General features: G+C 41.3%; 1 protein-coding gene across 1 annotated transcript in view; it reads left to right on the forward strand.

Annotated features, from left to right (window-relative positions):
- The window catches only part of nphp4 (nephronophthisis 4), a 235828-nt gene extending 215900 nt beyond the window's left edge, over window positions 1-19928 (forward strand). The window contains exons 26-29 of the mRNA XM_030054965.1: window positions 857-1028; window positions 3857-4036; window positions 9582-9725; window positions 14833-19928. Coding sequence (XP_029910825.1) covers window positions 857-1028; window positions 3857-4036; window positions 9582-9725; window positions 14833-14973 — 637 coding nt within the window. The 3' untranslated portion in view covers window positions 14974-19928. The remainder of the gene's footprint in view (window positions 1-856; window positions 1029-3856; window positions 4037-9581; window positions 9726-14832) is intronic.
- The last annotated feature ends 2666 nt before the right edge of the window (window positions 19929-22594 follow it).

A 22594-nucleotide genomic window follows, 5' to 3' on the forward strand; every position in this document is an offset into this window, starting at 1 on the left:
GGCGGCCTGATTGCAGAGAGCCTGTCCTCTGTTCTTTAAGAACTTCATTAGGGTGGGACCGATATATGGATTTGTTGATATATGACACCAATACTGGCCTTTTCTTCAAATTAGACAGCTGATCCAGTCAGTGTCATCCACCTGTGATAAAATGGACATGATGCAGTTTGATTGATTACATATTTATTATACTATTGGGTTTCAGCAAAGAGTTTTAGTGGCCCATGATGGTCTAAATGTTGTTTCAGTGGCAATGCCACCCTGACCATAATAAACCTCTGATAGAAACAATGAGTCTTTATTGGCTGGCTATATTTTGGTACACAAAAACTCTATGCTTTCCAATTGCAAATAAAATAAAATAAATAAAAAATAAAAAATCTCCCTTCTAAGCCAAAGTAGCATTTTTTAATATATTTTTTTAAAGGAAATACAGGGACTTTTGTCCATACAGTTTCAAAATAATAAGTACTTAATTTATCCAAGACTAAGGTAAACATCTTTTAAAATACTGAATCTCAGTGTAGTACATCAGCTATTGACAGCGTCAATACAAATAAATCAGTATTGAACTAGCCTTCAAAAGCCCATAGCTCTGTGTGTGAGTGCTATTGTCTTACAGGAGGCTGAATAGGTCATTTCACTGCCTCCTGCTTCCAGCTGTCAGAGTCAACTAGGACGCCTGAGACTGATTTTCCCTTAGCGTCAAAAGTGAGGTGATGATGATGGCTGGCGCTTTTGTGGCGGCACTGCCACAGCTGTAGATCAACCCTCATCATCTGCGACCCCGTCGACTCGCCACTGAGACTTGAGGGGGGCCTCAGCTTAATTGTTCCTGATGATGTTTTCTCCATAGTGATAAGTGGATGGCAGCGCCCTCCCAGATCTGGCAGATTTACGTGCACTTCCTGGAGCGGGTGGATGTCAGCTGTGTGACTGGCCAGCGGAGCTGTCAATCACTGGTGCTGAGGGGCAAGCAAGCTGTTCGCAAGGTCAAATGCTTCTCGTCACACCCGCAAGAGATCGAGGTACAGCCCCTGATGGTGAAATAGTTTAACTTTTGAGTAATTCACTTCTGCATGGCATTTTATCTGAGTTTTTTCATTTGGGCAAATGCAGAACTCACAAAATACAGGGGCACAGTACATGGTGAGCAACATTAACAAGACGTATTTAGAAGGTCTCAAGCATACAGGGAATAGGGAAAAGTAGATTTGTCACAACTCACATTACATCAAATGATAGTCTTGTACATCTCATGAGTTTTTTCCAAGCCTCAACAGCACAACATCTATTCTCCATCCATCCATCCATTTTCTGCCGCTTATCCAGAACCGGGTCATGGTGGCAGCAGGCTGATGAGGTCGGCCCAGATGGTCTTTTCCTTGGCCACATCCACCAGCTCTTCCTTGGGGATCCCAAGGCGTTCCTAGACCAGCCGGGAGACCCCACAGCGTGTCCAGGGTCTGCCCTAGGGGCCTCTTCCTAAGTGGACGTGCCCAGAGCACCTCCACTGGGAGGCGGCCAGGAGGTATTCTGACTAGATGCCCGAACCACCTCAGCTGGCTCCTTTCAATGCAGAGGAGCAGCGGCTCTACTCCGAGCTCCTCACAGATGTCCGAGCTCCTCACCCTATCCCTAAGGGTGCTCCTGCCCACCCTGCAGAGGAAAGCCATTTCCACCGCTTGTATGCGCGACCTTGTTCTTTCACTCACTGAGGGGAGGGTTAAAACAAAGATCGAAAGCCTCGCCTCCTGGCTTAGCTCCTTCTTCACCACGGCGGTCCACTAAAGCGACCGCCCAACTGCTGCTCTCCCAATCCGCCTGTCAATCTCCTCCTCCACTCTACCCTCACTCATGAACAAGACCCCGAAATACTTGAACTCCTCCACTTGAGGCAGTACCTCACTCCCCACTCGGAGAAGCCAAACCACCTTTTTCTGGCAGAGAACCATGGCCTCAGACTTAAAAGTACTGATCCTCAGACTTAAAAGTACTGATCCTTAGACTTACAGCTTTGCACTCAGCTGCAAACAACCCCAGTGACTGCTGAAGGTCACAGCCTGATGAGGCCAGCAGGACCACATCATCTGCAAAAAGCAGGGAAGCAATCCTGTGGGCACCAAACTGGACTCCCTTCATACCCCGACCACCTCATACCACCTTGAAATCGTGTCCATGAAGATCATGAACAGAATTGGAGACAAGGGGCAGCCCTGGTGGAGTCAAACACCCACCGGGAACAAGCTCGACCTAGTACCAAGATTGTGGACACAACTCTCACTGCGGTTATACAGGGACTGGATGGCCTGCAGCAGCATACTCTGTACCCCAGCAGCACCACCCTCAGGCCTCCTGGGGGACACGGTCGTAAGCCTTCTCCAAATCCACAAAGCACACGTAGACTGGATGGTCAAACTCCGATGATCCCTCCAGTATTCATGCGAGGGTGAAGAGCTGCTCCACTGTTCCATGGCCAGGAGGGAATCCAAATTGTTCCTCTTGAATCTGAGGTTTGACAGTCGGCCATAGTCTCCTTTCCAGCACAACACTGAATGGAACTTGAATGGGGTAGAATGGTCTTTCCCATTCAACTCAGCATGCCAGGATGGCTCAAGTGGCAGACATTTTTATGCTGTACCATTGCCATCATACATTTTGAATTTAAAGTTAACAAACTTTTTTCTTCTCTGTTAAATTGGGCTAAACCACAACAGTCCTTTTAAAAGGTTATAACAGGTAACAGGTATGCTTGATGTAGCTGACTAGCTAGGTTTACTAGTTTGCAGATGTTGACTGGTTGCTAATGCTATGCTAACCCTGTGTAACACAGCAGGACACAGATTCGAATGCTCCCAGTTATTTTTGTAATGAGTAGGGAGGACCAGTTCCTGTCATTAATCAAGTTTTAATGTTTTAGGCTAGATTTTTCTTTAACAATGCACAAATTGTAACACAATCCAAAATATTAACAATCATTGCGCCCCTTAGAGTATGTATTAAAAAACTGTTAAAAAATGGAGATTGCCCTACATTTTTAATAGATATGTTCTTATTCATAACTGGGCACCAGACCAGAGGAAGACTTTGACAATGTTTCTCACTGAGAACTGAAAGGGCATTGCATATTACTCACTCATACCCGAAAAAGTGAAGGACTGTCACAGCTGCTATGGGCGCATACCATCCAAACGTGTTTTCCCTGAAGAAATAGGGTATTGGCTGAAAAGTCGACAGATGTATTTTTAAAAGATTTCACCGTATGCATCAGCAGACGCTTTGATCTGACTCTCGGCAGGTTAGCTCACAGTGGAATGCATCGGAAGAGTCTTATAAAACAGGATAAAGCTCACTGCCGGAGAATAGCTTTGCTTTTCTCAACAGATTGAAAAGGAACCGCACAGTAAATCTCATTCTCTCATCCCTCTGTCTCCCTGTCACTTTCTCCCACCACATTCTCTCACACACTTTTCATTGTCTGCCCCCTCTCTTTGCCTTTCTCGCCATACCTCATTCACCCTTCCTTTCACCCCCTCTCTTCTCTTGCAACCTGCATACCTTCTCTATTTCCTCTGAACTACTATTTCCCATTGCATTCCACGGCCCTTTCTTTCCCTTTTTACCTCTCCATATAACATTTCTCTCTTCCCTTCTATACTCTGTCACACTCTATTTCTCGCTCTTTTTCTCTCTGCCTTTCTCATAAACCTTCGTTTCTCTCTCTTCCATCTCGCCAACCCACCCCTGCTCACCTCACCCCCACACCGCACCCAATCAAACACCCGTACTTGCTCTACAAAATCAACCTCCACCTCACCTGATCAACCTGACACCCATCCTTGCATCTCCTCGACAGGTGGACCCGACGGGCGTGTTTGTTTTGCCCCCTGCAGCGGTGCAGGAGCTCCAGCTGAAGGTGCAGCCTTGGCGAGCGGGCAGCCGCTTCTTGTATGTGAACGCAGTAGATGTGGAGCACCGTCGGCTGCTCACCACCTGGCTGCTCTGCCTCAATGTACACCGGCCTGTGTTGTCCAAGGTACTTTGATTTTTTGCTTTCTTTGTGAGAAATGATAATCCGTGGCAACATCTTTAGTGGTAAGCATTCAGTGGCCATATTGACACGCCGGCCATTACATTTTTACATCATGCTCAGGGTGGAAAGGGTGAAATTCTTGGTTGCACTTTTTTCAAACATGATTTGACAAAATACTATCATGTCTCCACTTCCCTATTAAAGAAAAGCAAATAATAATAATAATGATAATGATTCTAGGGAAAATCTGGAGGGACATTAGGCCACATTTCAAGGTAAAACAGCATAGCCACCTGTTAGACAACAGCTAACGTACACATTTAGATAGCATCACACCCTAACTACTGTACATCAGTGTTATTTAGGATATGAAAGAAAAGGCAAAGTCAAAGTAACTTTACGTAACAAGCTTGCAATGTCACCAGAACACGTCTGAGGTAAGGTGAAAAAAAGAGCTTGAAAATGAAATTGCAAGCTTGATGGTAAAATTTAGCCCTGCTAAAAGTTAGCTAAAAGTGTTGTATCCCGTGCATTTGTCTTCTAAGCTTTACTAAACTTAAGAAAAATCAGTGTGCCCAGGATGCATGTCGATATTTCATGTTTAAATCACACCTTTCCTGTCAAATCTTACGTAACACTATGATACAGTATTTAGGATGAGGTGAGCAAGGTGTTGTGAAGGATGCAGTGAATAAATAAGGTAAGTGTGAAAAATGTGGAAAGGTAAGGTAAGGTTTTCTGAAGGGCCTGTTGATGTGTGGGCCAACAATGAGTCCAGCACAAAAGAGAGAGAGAGAGTGCAAACACGTCCCACCTACCCCAATGTGGCTCTCCACTGACTTTCCTCTGACTGATGATGTTAATTAGGAGCTAAAACAATGCCCCAAAGCTGCTGCCTGGTGGGAAACACTGAAAACAAGGTCAAGAGTCCAGAGGGAAGTTTTTATAATATTCCAAACGGAAAAAACAAGCTTTTAAGAAGTGAAAACTGGATACAGGCAATAAGACTTGACACAACCCTGACACTCAGTGTAGTGAAATGTGGATAAGTATAGTCACAAGTTAGCTTGTTTGCACATTGCGTAATGTTAGAGTGTAACACCTAGCTAACTCACCCCGCGTCATTACCCTTTAATGGCCGGACCAAGACCAAAACATGAGAAAATTATTTCCTTGCATATTTTAGTTATTTGGGACACAAATAACAAAAAAACATGTTTATTTTAAAAATTGACCACATAGTTTTATTTTTACAAGCCTCTACCAAATGGTTGAGTTGGCCTTTAAGGGTAACAGTGCATGTAGTTCACAAAAAATCAAAGTCATGTGAAATGTTTATTTATTGACAATTTATTGACACATTTAAAAAGACATCGTGATCTACCATACTAAAGTAGCCTGACAACAAAGAATAGGCCTTTAAAACTTCTAAAAACTGGTATAAAAACACATTTTTCATGTTCGTAATCATTTCCGTATTTGTGTCACATTCATTTCTAGCTATATTCATTTCCTTTAATTAATTTATCCATTTCTGTATATAATCTCTGTAGTCATCCATTTCTGTATTTATTTTCATTCTATCCATTTCGGTATATAGCCTAATCTCTGTAGTCATCCAGCTGGCTAGCTAATGTCTATAAAAGTGTCACAAATCACATTGGTATGATGATAATTTCACTGAATATGTAATGTTTATCATTAATTGTATCATAAACAACAGTGGATGCATAAAAAGATGTATTTTTTATAGTAATAATCAATTTGAATCATATTCAGTCATTATTACCACTTGAACCTTTAAAGGCCAAATCAACCATTTGGTAGACCATGTTTTTGAAAAATTATTATTGAGCTTGTTATAATTTTTTTTCTGCATCAAGTTACATAATTGTGTTCAGTAGGCACTCTGAAACCATAATATGGCAAAAATAATATTCCTACCTTTGAAAAGTTGACAAAAAATGTCCCATAAGTGAGGAGTGATTTTGCAGACTCTAGCTTCTTGGCGGGAAGCTCACTAAAAAGGCATTCTCTTAAAAAAAACAGCGCCACCTAGTATTATTTTTGTCCATAGCATATGCAAACCAAGTGTTAGAGATGGCTCAATGAGGTGGACTAACTTTCTAAGATATTTTCCAACATTTAATCAAACTCAAAGTTTGCTCTACCAAACGGTAGAGCTGGCCATTAACGTGAGGTGAGACAGCCCTGGCGCTCAGTATGTTCATATACAGCCGCATTTTGTCACTGGTTAGGCAAATATCCAGTTGTCAGTTTTAGCTAAGATAAAGTTCAGTATACTGTCGTAAACAAAATAATCCTCAGCGTCTAAAACTGGTGTTGTAGTGAAATGTGGGTAAGTGTACTGGCTAGTTAGCTTGCATGTACATTTCCTAACGTTAGCTTGTGACACCTAGCTAATTCACCACGGGTCATTCGCTAATTAACGTTATCAGCAGCTCACAGACTGTTTATAGCTCTGTTGTGGCTGTGAATGTCGTCTTTGTTGGTTAACCCTGGAGGTTGTCAAAAACGATTGGAATTTAAACAGACTGCATCGTTTCAGTTCGGGTTCCCTTGCTTTCACTCAGTGTTCGATCAACCATATTGAGGTTTTCTAAATTCCTCCTCCTCAACCTTTAGGCATGCTCAAACTAGCTAGCTGCAGGTATTTTGATAAATGTTTCATATTTTGTTGCAGAGTCCACCTAACTAATGAACACTGCAGTGCATTCAAGGTGCCGTCAGAATACCAAAATTACGACTTAAGTCTGCATGAATGATATAAACAAAGTGGTAAAAATGACAGGGAAAGTGTGTTTTTTTCTGTGATTCCCAAGTTACCGACATGTGACGTGACAGGTTCACTTGCTCTCAGCACAAATCAGCCTCATTAAACACTTTCCTCAATCATGTGCTCTACTGCACTCATCTGACAAGTTTATTTCTAGTGAAACTGCGTTGGAAATAAGTGGAATTGTTGCATCCCACTGGCAGAATTACATTTGTTACAAGGGAAAGAAATGTTTGTTCTGTCTTTTTTTTCTTTGTTTCCCATCTTAAAATAAGCATGTACTTATAAATGTACAGATGTAACGTGTGCTTTCAAATGAAATGATTATGTCAAGACACTTTGAATGTATACATTGTTTTTTGTTGCCTTTTTGAACATTTACATTCCTCCACTGCTTTGGCAATATTGTTTGTGACAGTTTTGACAGTGAAGTAACTGAACTGAGCTACAGAGAGAAGGAGAGCTAAACGAGAGGCAGCCAAAGAAGTTGTGTACTAAGGGCGCTGTGTGAAGCCATGCTCTTAAAGCTTGGTTCCAGAGGATGGGATTATGATTTTCCTAGTATTCAGACAGGCCTGTGCTAGAAAAACACAGGGTGGCGCGCTGCAGTCAGAAACACCTGCGCAATGCAGTCTCGCCCATTTCCTCCAAATTATGTACTTCACACTCAAAAATGACTCTGCAGCTCATTACAATGATGGTTTTCTCTCCATTTACGGCCACCCCCATATCGTTAATGGACAAACCTTTTTCAATGAGATCTTTCAGAGACTTGGCAATCAAAGAATCCCCGCATGTTAGGGGAGTCTGATATTTCATGTGTTATGCAATGGGGTTTGGCTCATAGAGTTTTATTTTATCTCACTTCATCATCAATTTGGGGCCCTCAATTGAGTCAAAGTGTTCTTTGGTTATTGCCAACTTGATTTTATATTTGACTCGCATAATGGCTCTCAGCTCCCTCCTCTCGAGGACAGTGATGTGATGAATATCCTTAAAAGGTCTGTTTCAGTCAAGGCCATCGGTGACTTGGAAATGCTTACTGGGCCATCCTGATGGCTCAGCAGGTTGGGATGGACTCTCCATACTCGCCCTGTCGGGTTTGGAACCAGTTCACAACTCAGAAGTCATCCTTGCTCTCATCAGAATCTTTAAAAACTGAATTGGGTCAAATCGCAAAGCTACATGCTTTAAAGAGTTTGGTTATACTGAGAAGCATCAGGACATGGGGGGAAAAAATACATTTCTATATTGTCTTGTTGCCATTCACCTATCATTTGAATAATGTCTGGGCACCTTGAGAAGCACTGTGCCATTCATTTTAAAGGGTAGCTCAACACTAAATTGCACGAGGCAGAAAACCTCTGCTGTGCTGCCCTCTAGGGGTGAAACTGTCAGGCGTGTTGCACTTCTGGCCACACCCAGTCAGTGATGTAGCAGCAGGAATTTTTAGCAACAAAGTGCCTGCGTGATATTGTCCCATCAAAATATCACAATATTAAGTATTATCTCGATATTTCAGCAGGGTGAGTCATACTGCTGAAATGTTTGAAACATTTTAAAAAAATCAATTTATTTAATTTAATTTTACTTTTGTTCAGTTTCTTTACTTTATATTTTATTCAAAATTCTGCTGCTACAAGTATCTAAATTAAATGTTTTATGTACAGAAATTACACGTCAGTTAATTGCCACAAGCTGCAGTGCCATCTTTTCAACAAACTTTTAAGTTAAATAAAAGATTTCTGGAGAAAAAAATCAATATTAAATCAAAGAAACACTTTCATACAAAGACTGTTGCGGGATGTTTAAGAATTGCACCCACTAATTACAAATATTAAACTGAAACACCTTTCAGAAATAATGTCATCAAAATAACTAGGCTCGATACTTAAGGCAGTGGTGCAGTTCTGATTTCCTTTTTCCCCTCACACGACTCAAATCTTATATTTTCCAATCAGTGTGCACAGCAAAAAGCATCACAGAGAGTCACATTTCCTTCATGTTGTATCGGCACCACATGTACATGTGGTCCAGATGGAACATAAGAGCTTGTTGCTGTTGCCGTGACAGTAAGCAGCTCATCCAGCATTCAGCTGAGGCAGCGGGCGTCACCTTGGCATCACCAGCAGCTTGGCCTCTGTCCTGGACCTGTGGCTCTCCTCTCAGAGGTGGCAGTAGCAAATTTTCTGCCCACGTCATCATCTGCTGATGAAGTCATTGCTGGCTTTGAATTTTCAGAGCATCCCAATAACAGCTTCAGAAGTTTATTTGGTATTTTTCTTAATTACTATGCATGCTTGTTTTTTTTAATTGTTGGTATTATATATACGGTTTTCAAACTTTTTCATGTTCTGGACCCCCAAGCTGACTCTCATTTAGCTACAGACCCCCCCTTGAACACCTGGAGTGATTTTATCCAAGGAACCCTGATATAAAAAAGAAGACATTTTAGTTTGTATTAAATTGATTAGCCCTTTGAAACTTGATTTGTCTCAAAACCATGGGGAAAAATCTGACAAATGATGTGTAAATCAGCAAAAAAAAGGAAAATTAGTCAAAAATGAATGAAGAAAATTACCAGAAAATTAGCCAAAAAAAAAAAAAAGAAAACTATATTTGTAATTAGTATATAGTATAGTACAATACATACACTAGTTTGGAATACCCATCAACAGTCATCAAACAAAAAGATCATAAGTTTCAGCTTAGCCTGTGTGTGTGTGTGTGTGTGTGTGTGTGTGTTTGCAGGCGTTTGAAGTGTGTGTCCCAGTCGGTGGTGGTCGGGGCAGCTCCAAGAGGATCACCTACACCAACCCTTACACCGGCAGCCGGGTGTTCGTGCTTCGCTCCGACCATCCAGACCTGCTCCAATTTAAGGAGGACAAATTCCAGGTGAGACACCTCACCACATGTTAATTTAGACAAAAACCTGCCATTATGATGGGAGTTTGCTCCCTGATGTTGAAGAAAATAAAGTTCTTTGTCACTTGTGGTAGTTTCACAGGATGAGCCTGTTCCTGACAGCACATAGCACCTGCCCTTGATTTAAACTCATGAGGTAGGGAGTGGGAGAATGAGTCATCACTCATCTAAAATAAGGTCATTAGAATGGGTTTCAGTAGGAAGTGGTAAAATTGCTGTGTCACAGCCATTTAAAAAAAAAAAAAAAAAAAATCTTGACAAGAACGCATTTCTGGGGGAAGCAAAAGATACTTGAAATTTTTTGCCATGAGATTTGTCATATTTAAAGATGGTGAGTACTGGGACAGCATAGTAGATACAGAGCTGCAATACAACAGTATCAGCACTGGTATCAGCTTTCAAAAATGTGTTGGTGCAACCTTTGTTATGCTTTGGTTTCGGTCTATAAAAAGGCCTTTTGAGGATAGGAAATACTACATCAGGATGTTTTTTTTTTTTTTTGTTCCCCAGCATTTTGTGGTCAGGTGCTCGGAGACACCACAACTCATTATCAGCATTCATAATGTCACAAACCTGGGGGGGTGAAATTAGCTGCATAATGGTAGCAAATGATTGCACATCAGCAAGGAAACACTTAGTACTAACTAGAGCTGACATGTCTTTCCTGGTCAAGGAAGATATGCAAGATTTTTTTTTTTTCTGTCTTCAGGGGAAATCAATGTCCTGTGAATTTGATTTCTGGCCTCCTGTGCCAGCTGGCTCCGTCGGCTGCTGAACGAGAGAAAGATTTACTCCTTGTTAGCTTATGTAACGGAATAGCAGGAATATAATGAAGCCATTACTGATGTTGTTTTATTTCTATGTTAAGTCATCAGACTCCGTGTCACTAATAGAAGATTCATTCACGCGGAAACCAGCCCATAAACATGCAGACATTAACTAGTGATGGGCATCCTTCCCTTTCATTTGCTTCAGTGTGACACAATGGCAAAACAAATGGATATTAAATTAACAGAAATAAATGAGCTGCAGTAGGACGCTGTGTCCAAATAAACTGTTAAGGACTTGCTCCTGTCCACAAGACCTAATAGACAGAGGAGGGTGGGGAGAGGGATAAAGCAACCCGCTGTATTTTCCATCTTGTCAGCATGGCTCCAGGTGTCCCATAAAGAATTTACTGGGCCTGTAGCATTAAGGAAATGTGGAAACGCTTTTTTTTTTCTTCTTCTTTTTTTGAAAGAGCTACCTTGCCATGAAAAAAATAGCTGTGCGGAAGGAAAACAAAGGGGAGATCAATACTCCTATGCTTTTGTGGAAGATTACAACATAAATCCCCCAAATTGACCCATATATCCTTTCCTGGCTATTAAAGAAACTACAGCAGGAGAGTTAAGCCTTTATTGAAATGCTGGCGAAAAACAAACAAAATAGCCAAATAAAGACATTTTGCACATTGTGAGCATTGTTAGTGCCCTTCATTAGAGAAGAAGAATAATCAAAGTTGCACTCTGGCTGGAGATAATTTGAATGCAGAAAACAAAATGTGTAGTGTCAAGAGGTTAAGCACAATTAAAAATGCAAGCCGTCAGTGTGTTTTGTCATGTAATTATTTCCGTGTTTCAGCCAACTCTCATTAAATTTGGCAATTAGAAGCAGGCCACAATGTGGCTACAAGGTTAGAGATAAAGCCTTTGCTGTCACTCCACCACATGTTCCCTGTAGATGTATTACATTACCATTACAAACATAACCAGCTGACCACTCCAGTTTTGTAATGCCAGTGCAAAGCAAATTCTGGCATTTTGATGGACTATCTGTATTTTCAGATGTCTCCAACAGCAGTGGTGGCTGACCGACAGAGGGGGTATGGGCAACACCTCAGCTTGATTTGCAGTGGAACAAAAAAGGTTTCACTGCTCATTTTAAGCATATTCTGCTGTGATTCCTTTTTTAGGTGAGGGAAAACAAACAGAAAGGCCATTGCAGCACTGCTTTAGAGAGTGTGAGGAAGGAAAATTCTGTTAAGTCAACTGAAACAGACACTGTTGGACAAGACATTGGCAGATAAGCTACCAGTGAAAGAGCTCGGACATGACTGACCGGGCAGTGCAAAAATCAGCTTAAGGAAAATTCAATAAGAGCTTCCTATGGAACACCATAACCCCAGATAGTCTCAGCATACTGTACAAACTTGTAGAATAACAAGATCTTCTGCTGTCAGAAATTGTGTTCTCCCCTGTAGATCCACCACATTTGGCTTGATTGCTTTCTCTACAAAGGCAACTAAAAACTGGAACTCTTTACCCTCTGATATCAGGATGACCTCCGACCTCCGCACTTCCACACTCAGCGATGCTAAAAGCTAGCTAAAAGGAAACAGTTACAGTGTCAATAATAAAGGGTAGTGTTTGGAGATGAAATATAGATGTGTCAAAAGTAGCTCTATAATTTTCAATAATAAAAATGAAAAAACAAAGCTGTCATAAAAAAAAAAAAATCAAACTTTAATTCAAGCATATCCATAACACTACAGGTTTTACTTCTACATTGCTGATTGTATAAATATATCAATAAGACTTCTTATACTTTTACAGAATTTTTCATAATGTTTACATAAAACATGATCCTTACCTTAAACTAAGTTGCTCAAAAACACACTGTAGTCAAGCATTAGTACTACAGCGGTTTTATTATTTATTTATTTATTTATTTATTTATTTAGTTTGGTTTGTTTGTTTCAAAGGGCCTAGAGCGGCAGAGGTATATTGTGGCAAATTCTACAGGAGACAAAACAAACAAAAAAAAAAATCTAACTTTGATCAAAAGTCATAACTAACTTTTGATATTGCTGTTGTCATCATATACACAGATAAATAAAGCGATGCTTGTCAAACAATGGTATATATATATAAAAAAAAGTTCATGACACCAACATCTGCTGACTGCTTTTTAAGTTTGTTAAGGAAGGGTGCTGACAGAGGCTTTTCAAGCACTGAATGTTTTTGGTTCAGGCAAAGTATGACTGCTTTCTGTCAACAGGGATTTGTACTTGGCCCAGGGTCGATGCAGATTTCATGGTGTTCAGGACATCAGCTATCTTATTCTCTCTCCAACACTTTGACAACAATATTCTTGTGCCCATAGTTGCAAGTTTGTGGCATTATACTGAGGGTGAGATTGTGGTCCAACAATAAGAGATGGACCATTGTTGCATCAGTGGCCCAAATAAAAGTCTGAAAAGACAATACTGGTAAGATTATGGTAACTACATATTTCATAATTACTGATATACAAGATAATTTAACTCAGTGGTTGAAATATGATGTTCTACATAGCCAAGGTGAAAGATGGCTGTATTACAGAATAGGGCTGGGTGATATGGACAAAATCAAATATCACAATTTCTTTGACCAAATACCTTGATATTGTGACAACACTGTAGGAATAACTACTGGTAGCTGGTATATAGATATTTACATATGACATTTTTGATAAACAATCATTAATAATTTTTATATTATGACCAAGCAGCTTGAGGAACATATTAGAGTGTGATTTCAGAAAACTGCATCCCTTTTCTGTAATGCAGCCTTTAAAACCAAGAAAAGACAACAGTTATGCCAGATCACAGTATTACAATATCTAAATAAATGAAATACTAGATGATATCTAGTCTGAAATCACAATACCTAGATAATATCGATATATTGCCCAGGCCTGTTACAGGATTAGATCTAGGGTTATTTTAGATCTAGTATCCGCTTAACTTGCACATAAGACACTGTGAATCAGAAACCAACACCAGCCTTGCGATTCTGTCCTCATAGTGATTGATGATTTCCCTAAAAAAAAAAAAAAAAAAAAAAGCCATGGTCCCTTGAAGGGAAAGTTTGTCCATTTTGAAAAAAGTGATATTACTTCACTTCCCCCCAGCTCTTCTGTAGGACAGTAGTGGTGCTCTCTTCCTCTCATTGTTACTGAGTGCTGGATACTGGCTGGATGCTCCAAATGCTAACTGTTAGCTCTCTGACATTGAGGTGGACTTCCCCCCAGCTAGCATTCTGAAAAATAGCTGCCTTAATCCACCCATAGAAGGTTTAACATCACTGTACAAGAAACCAAAATGCACATATGACTACTAAGTGCAAAGACTGCTTGAGGGTGGCATTGTTTGTTGTCTTCACTGAATACATGTACGCATGGTGGAGGACATAAATAACAACTTTCTCAAGAGTGCTAAAAGACAGCTGGCAAGTAATGTTGTCGCTAGCTTCTTCTTGTCCCCAACTGTCACTCTATCTCAGGTTTCACGTACCTTTCTGGCTCCTGCCAGCCACCAGTGTAACTGAGGACCAGCAGAGAGAGAGCTTAGAAGAAGACGACAGTTATACTGTTAATTTTTATTTTATTTTATTTTTTTTTTTTTTTTGAAAATGCCATTTTTTGCCATTTCAGGCTATAAAAATTCTGCTGCACATCACCAAACTAACAGGTAGCATTTGGAGCATCCAGCCAGTATCCAGCACTCAGTAACAATGAGAGGAAGAGAGCACCACTACTGTGCTACAGAGCCGTTTGGCAGAAAGTGAAATAATATCAAATTTGTCAAAACAGGTGACAGCGCACTTGTTGAAAATATTTGCCTGACCCCTGCTAGCATGGCGAAGGCTTAGAAAGTTGAATGTTACTTACTGACTTACTGACATTTTCAGAACAAACTTACTGGAGCCTCCTAGTGGTGACAACTAAACATTGCTAGGGACAGGGTCCAACAAGCCCGACTGTTCTAGTTTTCAAAATGAGTGCAATACACTTGCAAATGACACAATCTGTGTGATTTTGACTCTAACAATATTTGAAGGGGACCTGCTCCTTGCACTGTCTGGAGCCAGTGGGGTGTAAGTGGGCCTACATGGATATGGTCACATTTGTTTAGTGCTGCTGGCTGAACAAGAGGTGTTCAGCAGACACGGAACAGGGCGCAGAAAAGAGGGCGACACAGAAAACACATTAACACAACCACTAGCATTAATATTGAAATCATGAACAACGTTTGTTGCATTTGCTGTTTGTTCAGATCGGTGGAGGAGAGAGTTACACCATTGGACTACGATTCGCCCCCAGTCAGAGTTCTGGCTCAGTCGAGATCCTCATCTACGTCAACAACCTGGAGGAGAAGACCGAGGAGACGTTCTGTGTGAAAGTCAACTACTCATGACACCCCCTGTTGGACATGTTGAATACAGTTTTAAATCATTATCTCGGTGCATCAAATGAATGTACAGACAAGCTATAATTTTGCTATTTGATGCGTGTAACTTATTTTTATAAACAATGGAATGGTTCTTACCAACGTTTGAATTTCAGGTGCCCAAATAGCTAGAGCAGCCCAATGTCAGCCTTCTTCAAAAGTAAACTAAAGTCACAAGGAGTTGGTCCTTCAAGTTCCAAAAAGGGCAAAAAATAATCTCCAACTTGTTCAAACATAATAAGTGTTTTGCAGCCAACTGATAGCGCTGTGATTTCAAAAGTCCAATATTTACTTCATCTTTTATCTCCTAGATTTTCCCCACTCAAACAGCCAGCTGGTGGAAGAATCTTCCTAATAATCTCTTACTTCCATGTTTAACAGCTGTAAATACAACTTTTTCTGTTTGTTCAAGTCATTTTTGGCCAGAAATAACAAAAGAAACAAACCCTGTAACAAAATTAGATTTTTGGAGATTATTTCACAAGCCAAGTGGTGCACAGCTTCTTTAAGCGGCAACGCCAGGATCAAGAGGCTAATAGTTGCATCAGTTTTGTACGGGATGTTTTCAGAAGTTTATAGACCTTTTTCTCAGCAACCATTTGACCCAGACAGCAGGAGAACACAGGTGTTACCAATGACATTAATGAAGGTTCTGTTGCATTCAGGTCTACCAGAGCCAGGCTCCTGCTATTGTTCATGCTGGCTACCTGGAAAGACTCTGCTACACTGTGAAATGGAACAGAAACCTAATTACCTGCTATTTCATGTCAATATGGCAGCTGTTAAAACTTGACTTTCCCATTTATCTTTGCCACATGTTTAGGTCACTGAAACATTTTCCAATCATATATTTTGGCAGCATTTTTGGCAGCATCTGCTTGATCCTGTTGTGGCTGTGCGTTTTGCAGAACAAATCACTGGCAGTATGGAAAATCCAGGCAATGATGAGGTAAATATTGGACTTTTGCACTCACAGTGTAATTGTTTGACTTGGGAATGCTGATTATGCTGTGCGAGCTGTTTGGAGAATTGTTATGGTAATGTTTCTCTCTCTCTCTTCTGAAACTGTTTGCATGTCTGCAGACATGCAAACTTCACTGGTGTTTTGACTAAGTAGATAACAGTCAAATTTTCATTTATTTAGTAGACTGTTCCTTTAAAACAGAAATCAAGTCCTGTTTTTATCAAACACATGGACTCCTTCCATGGTGAGGTACTGTACTGTAGGTAGAAGCAATAAGAGGAAAAGTCCTTTCCTGTTAGTCTAGATGAGCTTCAAGTGAAATAAGGTTATGCTTCAAGAGGCAAACCTATTGAGTGCAGGAGGAGAAGGCCTTGTAGGCAATAGTGCTTTCTCTAAAAACCTTTGAACACAGACACCCCCGCACAACAGTTATTATGCTAATTCCAACAAGAATGTAAAAACTAAAACTGAGTAGATCTGTCCGTAAAAGCTTAATATACGCAAAATAAACTCCCAAAAGAACAAATTGTCCTCAAAACGAACCTGAATTCAAATGAACATAGACTAATTATTTTCTCTTCAGCCTTATGACTAGCAAAGCGGCACAAAAGAAATTTCAAATCGTCAGTGTTAACATGAAATCCTAATAGTGATGTGTCCTGCGCTGAGATGTCCAGCAAATATCCGACAGTTCATCCCCAGCCAGTCCAAAGGTGCTCCGAGGTGAAAGCAATAACATTTTTATCGACCGTAATTACCCAGCAAACCCGCTTGAATGCCACTTGATGGTTAAGTTTTAATCTGAGGCAAGCCAGGGGTCCACTCTCGACATCCCCTCACCGCCCAAACAACCTATCCTCATCACCGGCATTATTAGACACGGTGCAGTAATGAGGTATGATTTTCCAGCAAGGCACACATCTCTTCAGATCGCCCTCATTAACACCAGCACCCTTTTAAACCCTCTCTCCTCTCTTTCTTGCTTGCTCTCCCTCTCTATTCTGCATGTCTCTCTATGTGAGCCACAGAGAGAGAGAGAGAGAGAGAGAGAGAAGGCCCTTGCACATTTTGCCAACAAGCCTTGTCTTATGTAACACAGCGTTACACAACCCCCCCACCCCAGCTCTCTCTCCTCGCGCTCTCTCATTAGAATGCAGGCTGTAAAAAGCCTCAGCACAGCAGCAAAGACTAATAAATAGAAGGTAGCAACCCAGCCAGATACACTTCATCTTTACCTTCTCTAACATCTTTTTTTTTTCTGGACATCCAATATATGAAGCAGTTTATCGTGTATGCCTCTTGTTTTCTTCTCTAGTTTATGGCATGTGTTAAACAGCTCTCACAAATATACATGAAAGCCTGTCTTACTCAATAATTTGCGCCTGTTATCTCATTTATACCAAAAGCTGCATTAAGCAGCTTGGTCACACTTTCTTTGGATATTCCCCTATAGATATTCAACAGAATGTCAATTGATGTATCAGTTAAAAAATTAAGTTCAGTAGAATATCAATAAGCCATAAATTGCATTTCAACAACATGTCTGTAAATATTCAAACAGACAGTTTGAATCTTTCAGTTTCTAGGCCTTTCCCCCCTATAGCTGGAATGAGTTCTGGGCAAGACACGCTCACCAGCACTGTGATTGGCCAGAAAATTTGTTGGCCTGTTGTCCATTCGCTAAAACAGGCTTAACATAACTCCTCACTCAACCATAACATTACCTTAACCCTAGCGTGTTTCATAATAACAGAGAGTCCAGTAATAAATTCATCTAGGCCTCCATGTTTGTTAAAATTCAGCAGTTCATACAACAGAATGTCAATAGATATGTTGTTGAAATGATATTTTATGGCTTATTGATAATCTGCTGGACTCTTGTTGATATTTAACTTAATGCATTCAGTGACATTCTGTTCAGTGTCCATACGGGACTATCTTAAGACAGTGTGACCGGCAGCATCGTGCACTGGCGGCCTCAAATGGCAGCGGGAGGTAACGTTGAATTTTGAAGCCTCTTCTCGGACCTTCTGCTAAATTGTCGGTTGGAGGTGCAGAGGTTCATTCACTGCTGGTGAGATCGACATTCTCTGGACAGAGTGCTCGCTCGCCGCTTTTTAGGTCAAAGTTTTGCCTTTGTCACCTTTTTGTACACAGAAAGGATTTCACCCCCAACACCAAACATTAATGTGGACAAATCAGGTGAATTCACAGCTTCTCTGTCAAAGGACATGGGACACTTTTCTCTGTTGCAGCCCCCACATCGTGATTTAGGTTAATAACATGGACGTATTTCCATATTTTTGTTTCAACATATTTAAAAAAAAAAAAAATAGTGCAGCTTGAATATCCAAATCCTGACCAAGGCAGCAGTCCTGAACATGAACGGCTGCACAGTTGTTCTCCTGGCGAGGGCCAGAGCAGCACTGACATCTTATTAGCAGTGCCAGTCCAGTTGTTGTTGGTTCCTCCTGACGGAGCACTGACACCCAACACAACAGCTCACACTGTCTGCGCACCTTGTTAGTGGGGATCGACGGCTGCTGTCTAGTCAGTGGAGAGGCAGCCTAGATATGTTTCTGGTGGAGGGATGCCTGTTATTCCCCTGCAACTAAGCGAACCAGGATGGTCTGGTGTGTACTGTATCTGTGTGTGTGTGTGTTTATGTTAGTAGATTGGCCTGAGCCATATGAGTGGGTGCGTGTCTATGAGAGCACACAGGGAAGCAAATATCAAAGAGCTAGCTGGAGGAATATGCAACCTAGCAACCAGCCCTCCTCCTCCTCAGGTACACCGCTGGCCTGGAACTACACTGCAGTGGTGGGAATAAAGTGGGTGTGTGTGTGACAGAGACAGAGACAGAGAGAGAGAGAGAGAGAGAGTTTTTCTAATTCCATCCCTGTGAGAAACAGTTTACGTTTTAGACCTTTTCAGGCCTGTCCTGTTTTCTACATCAGGTTAAGGTTAGCCATGTAGTGGTGAAGGTTAACGATCAGGTTGTAGGAATTAACAACATTAGTGGAAAGCCCTTTTTAAGTATGGGTGAGTGAGTGTGTGTGTCTGTGTGTGCTGCAATAAAAGACATGAGACTAAGCAAAAGAGCTCCAAATAATAAGAGATATGCTGTGTTCTGACAAAAAGATTTTTAAGAGAAACAGATTGACAGAAGAGGAGAGGTAAAGCGAAAGCGTCATCTGGAGGAGGGGTCAGAGTAAACCAACATTTGTGAGAAGGAGCTCTTAACAAACAGAAATTCAAACATACTTCACTGAAACCTCCCAAGTACAAAGAAGAATGTGTTCAAGCTCAGGGAGCACCACTTGTTCCTCTTGCCACAAAACACACATGGCAGCCACTATATTGTGAATACAGTTCTCAGTAGATGGCAGCCTTACACATTGAGCAAACCCTCTGGCTCTCTCCACTCGGCCTCCTCGGTGATGTGGTGGCAAAGAAAAAGGTGGGAAAACTGTGACCTATGTCAAATATAACCAATAATCAAATCAAAATCAAAAATCTTCCTTTTGTTCCATGCTGTTTCCCTATACCTTTTACATCATTTAGCCACATATTGCAACGTCATATTGCAAAGATTTATGCCAGCCTGAAAAAAAGATGAGTAAACTCTGTTCTAAAAATAAAATGGTGTGTACACTGAGATCAGATGGATTTACCCTCCACTACATCCCTGACCCTCCCTCCCTCTCCTCTCTCCCTCCTTGATCTCACTGTTTGGGTTGATGTTGCTTGTTTTCACCTCCCTGGTGGCTCAGGCACATCTTCTTGTATATTGCAGTGAGTCTGCAAAGCTTGAATTGAATGTAGCCACTGTGCTTTGTTTATTTTCAGTTGTACCACACATTGTAACTAGATTTTTCTCTCTCTTTTTTTGTATTTGTAATATATTTATGTACTTTCAGGCCCTGCTGCAAGGCAGAATAAAATTGTTTCCAACCGAGTGTCTGGATGTGTATGATCACTACATACCGTAGCAGCTTAGTTTTGCAGTAGCTACTGGGCAACAACTCAGTTGTAGTTGGATTTCCTCATGGGCTGCAGAGGCAAGACATGTAACTGACATATACAGGGTATTTTTGCAATGTCCATGGTGAAGTCAGACATTTTCATACTCTGAAACTTCGACTCTGGATCAGTCTGGAGCAGACTGATCCCTTGGACGATTGCAGGAGGCCCACCGGCCGAGGGGAGGTTTGCATGGTGTCTGCCCAGCAAGAGGAGCTGCAGTGCGGGCTTGTAGGCCTGTCTGCAGGGCCTATAGTCTGCTGGGTTTGAAAAAGAACAAAGTTGTTAACATGACTGTAAAGGCTGCTGCCAGGACAGAAAGACATGCATCAGAGCGCCACGGTAGCCCTGTAGTCTGAGACACTGAACTCGTACCTGCACAAGTCAAAGAAGCCAATAGAGATAGCCGGTATGGTAGGTTGGGGTTACTATCCAGGCACACAGGGAACCAGACCACCAGGAGCCTGCAATCCCCAGAGGCCAGGGTCATCCATTGTCTGGTTATATTGTTAGCTTGTGAAGACTGAAAATGACATCAGATCCCCCCGGAGAGAACATTCTGAAGAGCTTCGAAGGTCTAGAGGGCAGAAAAAGGGCTACAAAGACGACATCAATACCCAGCCTCAGAAAGCTCCACATCAACTCCGACCAGGGGTGGACTGGGACAAAAAATTGGCCCGGGCATTTTGGACCAGACCGGCCCACCACATTCGATAACGCACACTTTTCCGGTCTTTTTGCTCTCTTAAATGTGTATAACAACTGTGCAACTCTTTAAAGCCATAATGCAATGCAATTAGTTAGCTGTCATCAGCAGTGTTGGGCACGTTACTTTGAAAAAGTAATTAATTATAGTTACTAGTTACTTCTGCTAAAAAGTAATTAATTACCAGGAAAAGTAACTATGACGTTACTTTTTAAAAAATTGTTCAAATATGTCAAATTACTTGGCTGCCCCAATCATACTGGCCTATAGTACTATAGTGGAACAATAAAATACAATAGATGAATAGGAATTGAACTTTTTTATTCTATTGAACAGGCCACAACTGGCCAACACCTTTTGGGCATCTATTTCAGATCAGTAAGTGCAGGTGCCTATCAACATGAATGGAGAATGAGCCCAAACTGCACATAGGAAGGTCATGGCAACAAACAAAGTATATCACACAAATCCTTGTTTAAATCTGAATCTGATTCGATTGGTATATATATCTCCCCATAAAGTTAGAACAAGGCATTAAAAAAGGCAAAACAACAACAACAACAACAAAAAACAAAACAAAACAAGGCAAAATAATAATAATAATAATAATAATAATAATGATAATAATAATTTAGCACCTGGGTTACAAATTCACAAAAAGAGTACAGAAATGAAAATTACAGAAACCCTAAATGCCACTGTGTGTGTCATCTAGCCAGTGACAGGCAGAATGATAAGAATCACTTCACTGTCATGGTTAACAACAAAGTGAGGTAATAAAGTAAAAACTGACTTTTATCCGGGTGGGGAATTGAACCGAAGATCTCCTGCACGGCAGACGTGGGCACTATCCGCTCTACCATCGGGAATTGTGTTTCTCAGGTATTGTTTGGGCTTGTTCTTCATTCATATTGATAAATTACGAAAAAGCGAAAAAGTCCGATCGGTTTGAAAATTGACAGCCGCTTTTTTTCTCGCAGTTTCTCTGCGCCACTTTTGCGTTTTCTCTCCATCTCAGTAGATCCTATGAGATAACGTTCGACCCGCGTTGCACTGCACACCGGCGCACCGAGCCACAGGCTCGTGATATGATTGGGCCAGCCCCGTGTCAGTGAAGAAAAATAACCAATGGGCCGCAGAGCAGCGTGTCTCAGGGGCCGGCCCGGTGCTGAGTAAACAAACTCTTGCAATGACTTTATTTGCAGAAATCATTATGCAGGCGGGACCAAACTACGCAAAAAGGGGTTGTTTAGCAATGTGATTGGGCCAGCCCAGTGTCAATCGGGCCGCTGATCTACCGATCTTACGGTCAGCTATTTCAATAATAATAATTAAAAAAAAAAAAAAAAAAAAAGTGTCGGGGGACTGTCGGCCCACTTAGCACATCGGCCCACCGGGCAAATGCCCGGTGTGCCCGATGGCCAGTCCACCCCTGACTCCGACCACTGGGAAGACGTGGCACAGGACAGAAACACTTGGAGGAGCAGAATTCTTGACACTCCATGAAGGCACTGTCTGACAGGCCACAAATGACAAGTGCCAGCAACCAAGACAATCCTTTCTTCTTTCCACCATGACCACTACTCACCAATGTCCACATTGCAGCAGTCTGGGGTTTCTGGATCAGCTTCTTCAGCCTTGTCAAGACCCACAGAAAGGACCCTGTAGGAGGTTATATAAAGCTTGCATGCCGAATCGACTAAAACAATAAGTAGGTCCAGACCAATCTTCTTTGTGATCTTATTACGCCCCCAGAAACAGTTCATCATCTCTTCAATCTCTTTAAAATGTAGGGCATTCCCTCAGTATGTGGGCCATACCTGGGTGGTACTGTTACTATAGAATGGAGAGCTAATGTGAAAATGTAAAAAAACAGGTAAATATCAAAGAACTGT

This window comes from Myripristis murdjan, chromosome 7, assembly GCF_902150065.1.
Source record: "Myripristis murdjan chromosome 7, fMyrMur1.1, whole genome shotgun sequence".
In the NCBI taxonomy this organism is placed as follows: Eukaryota; Metazoa; Chordata; class Actinopteri; order Holocentriformes; family Holocentridae; genus Myripristis; species Myripristis murdjan.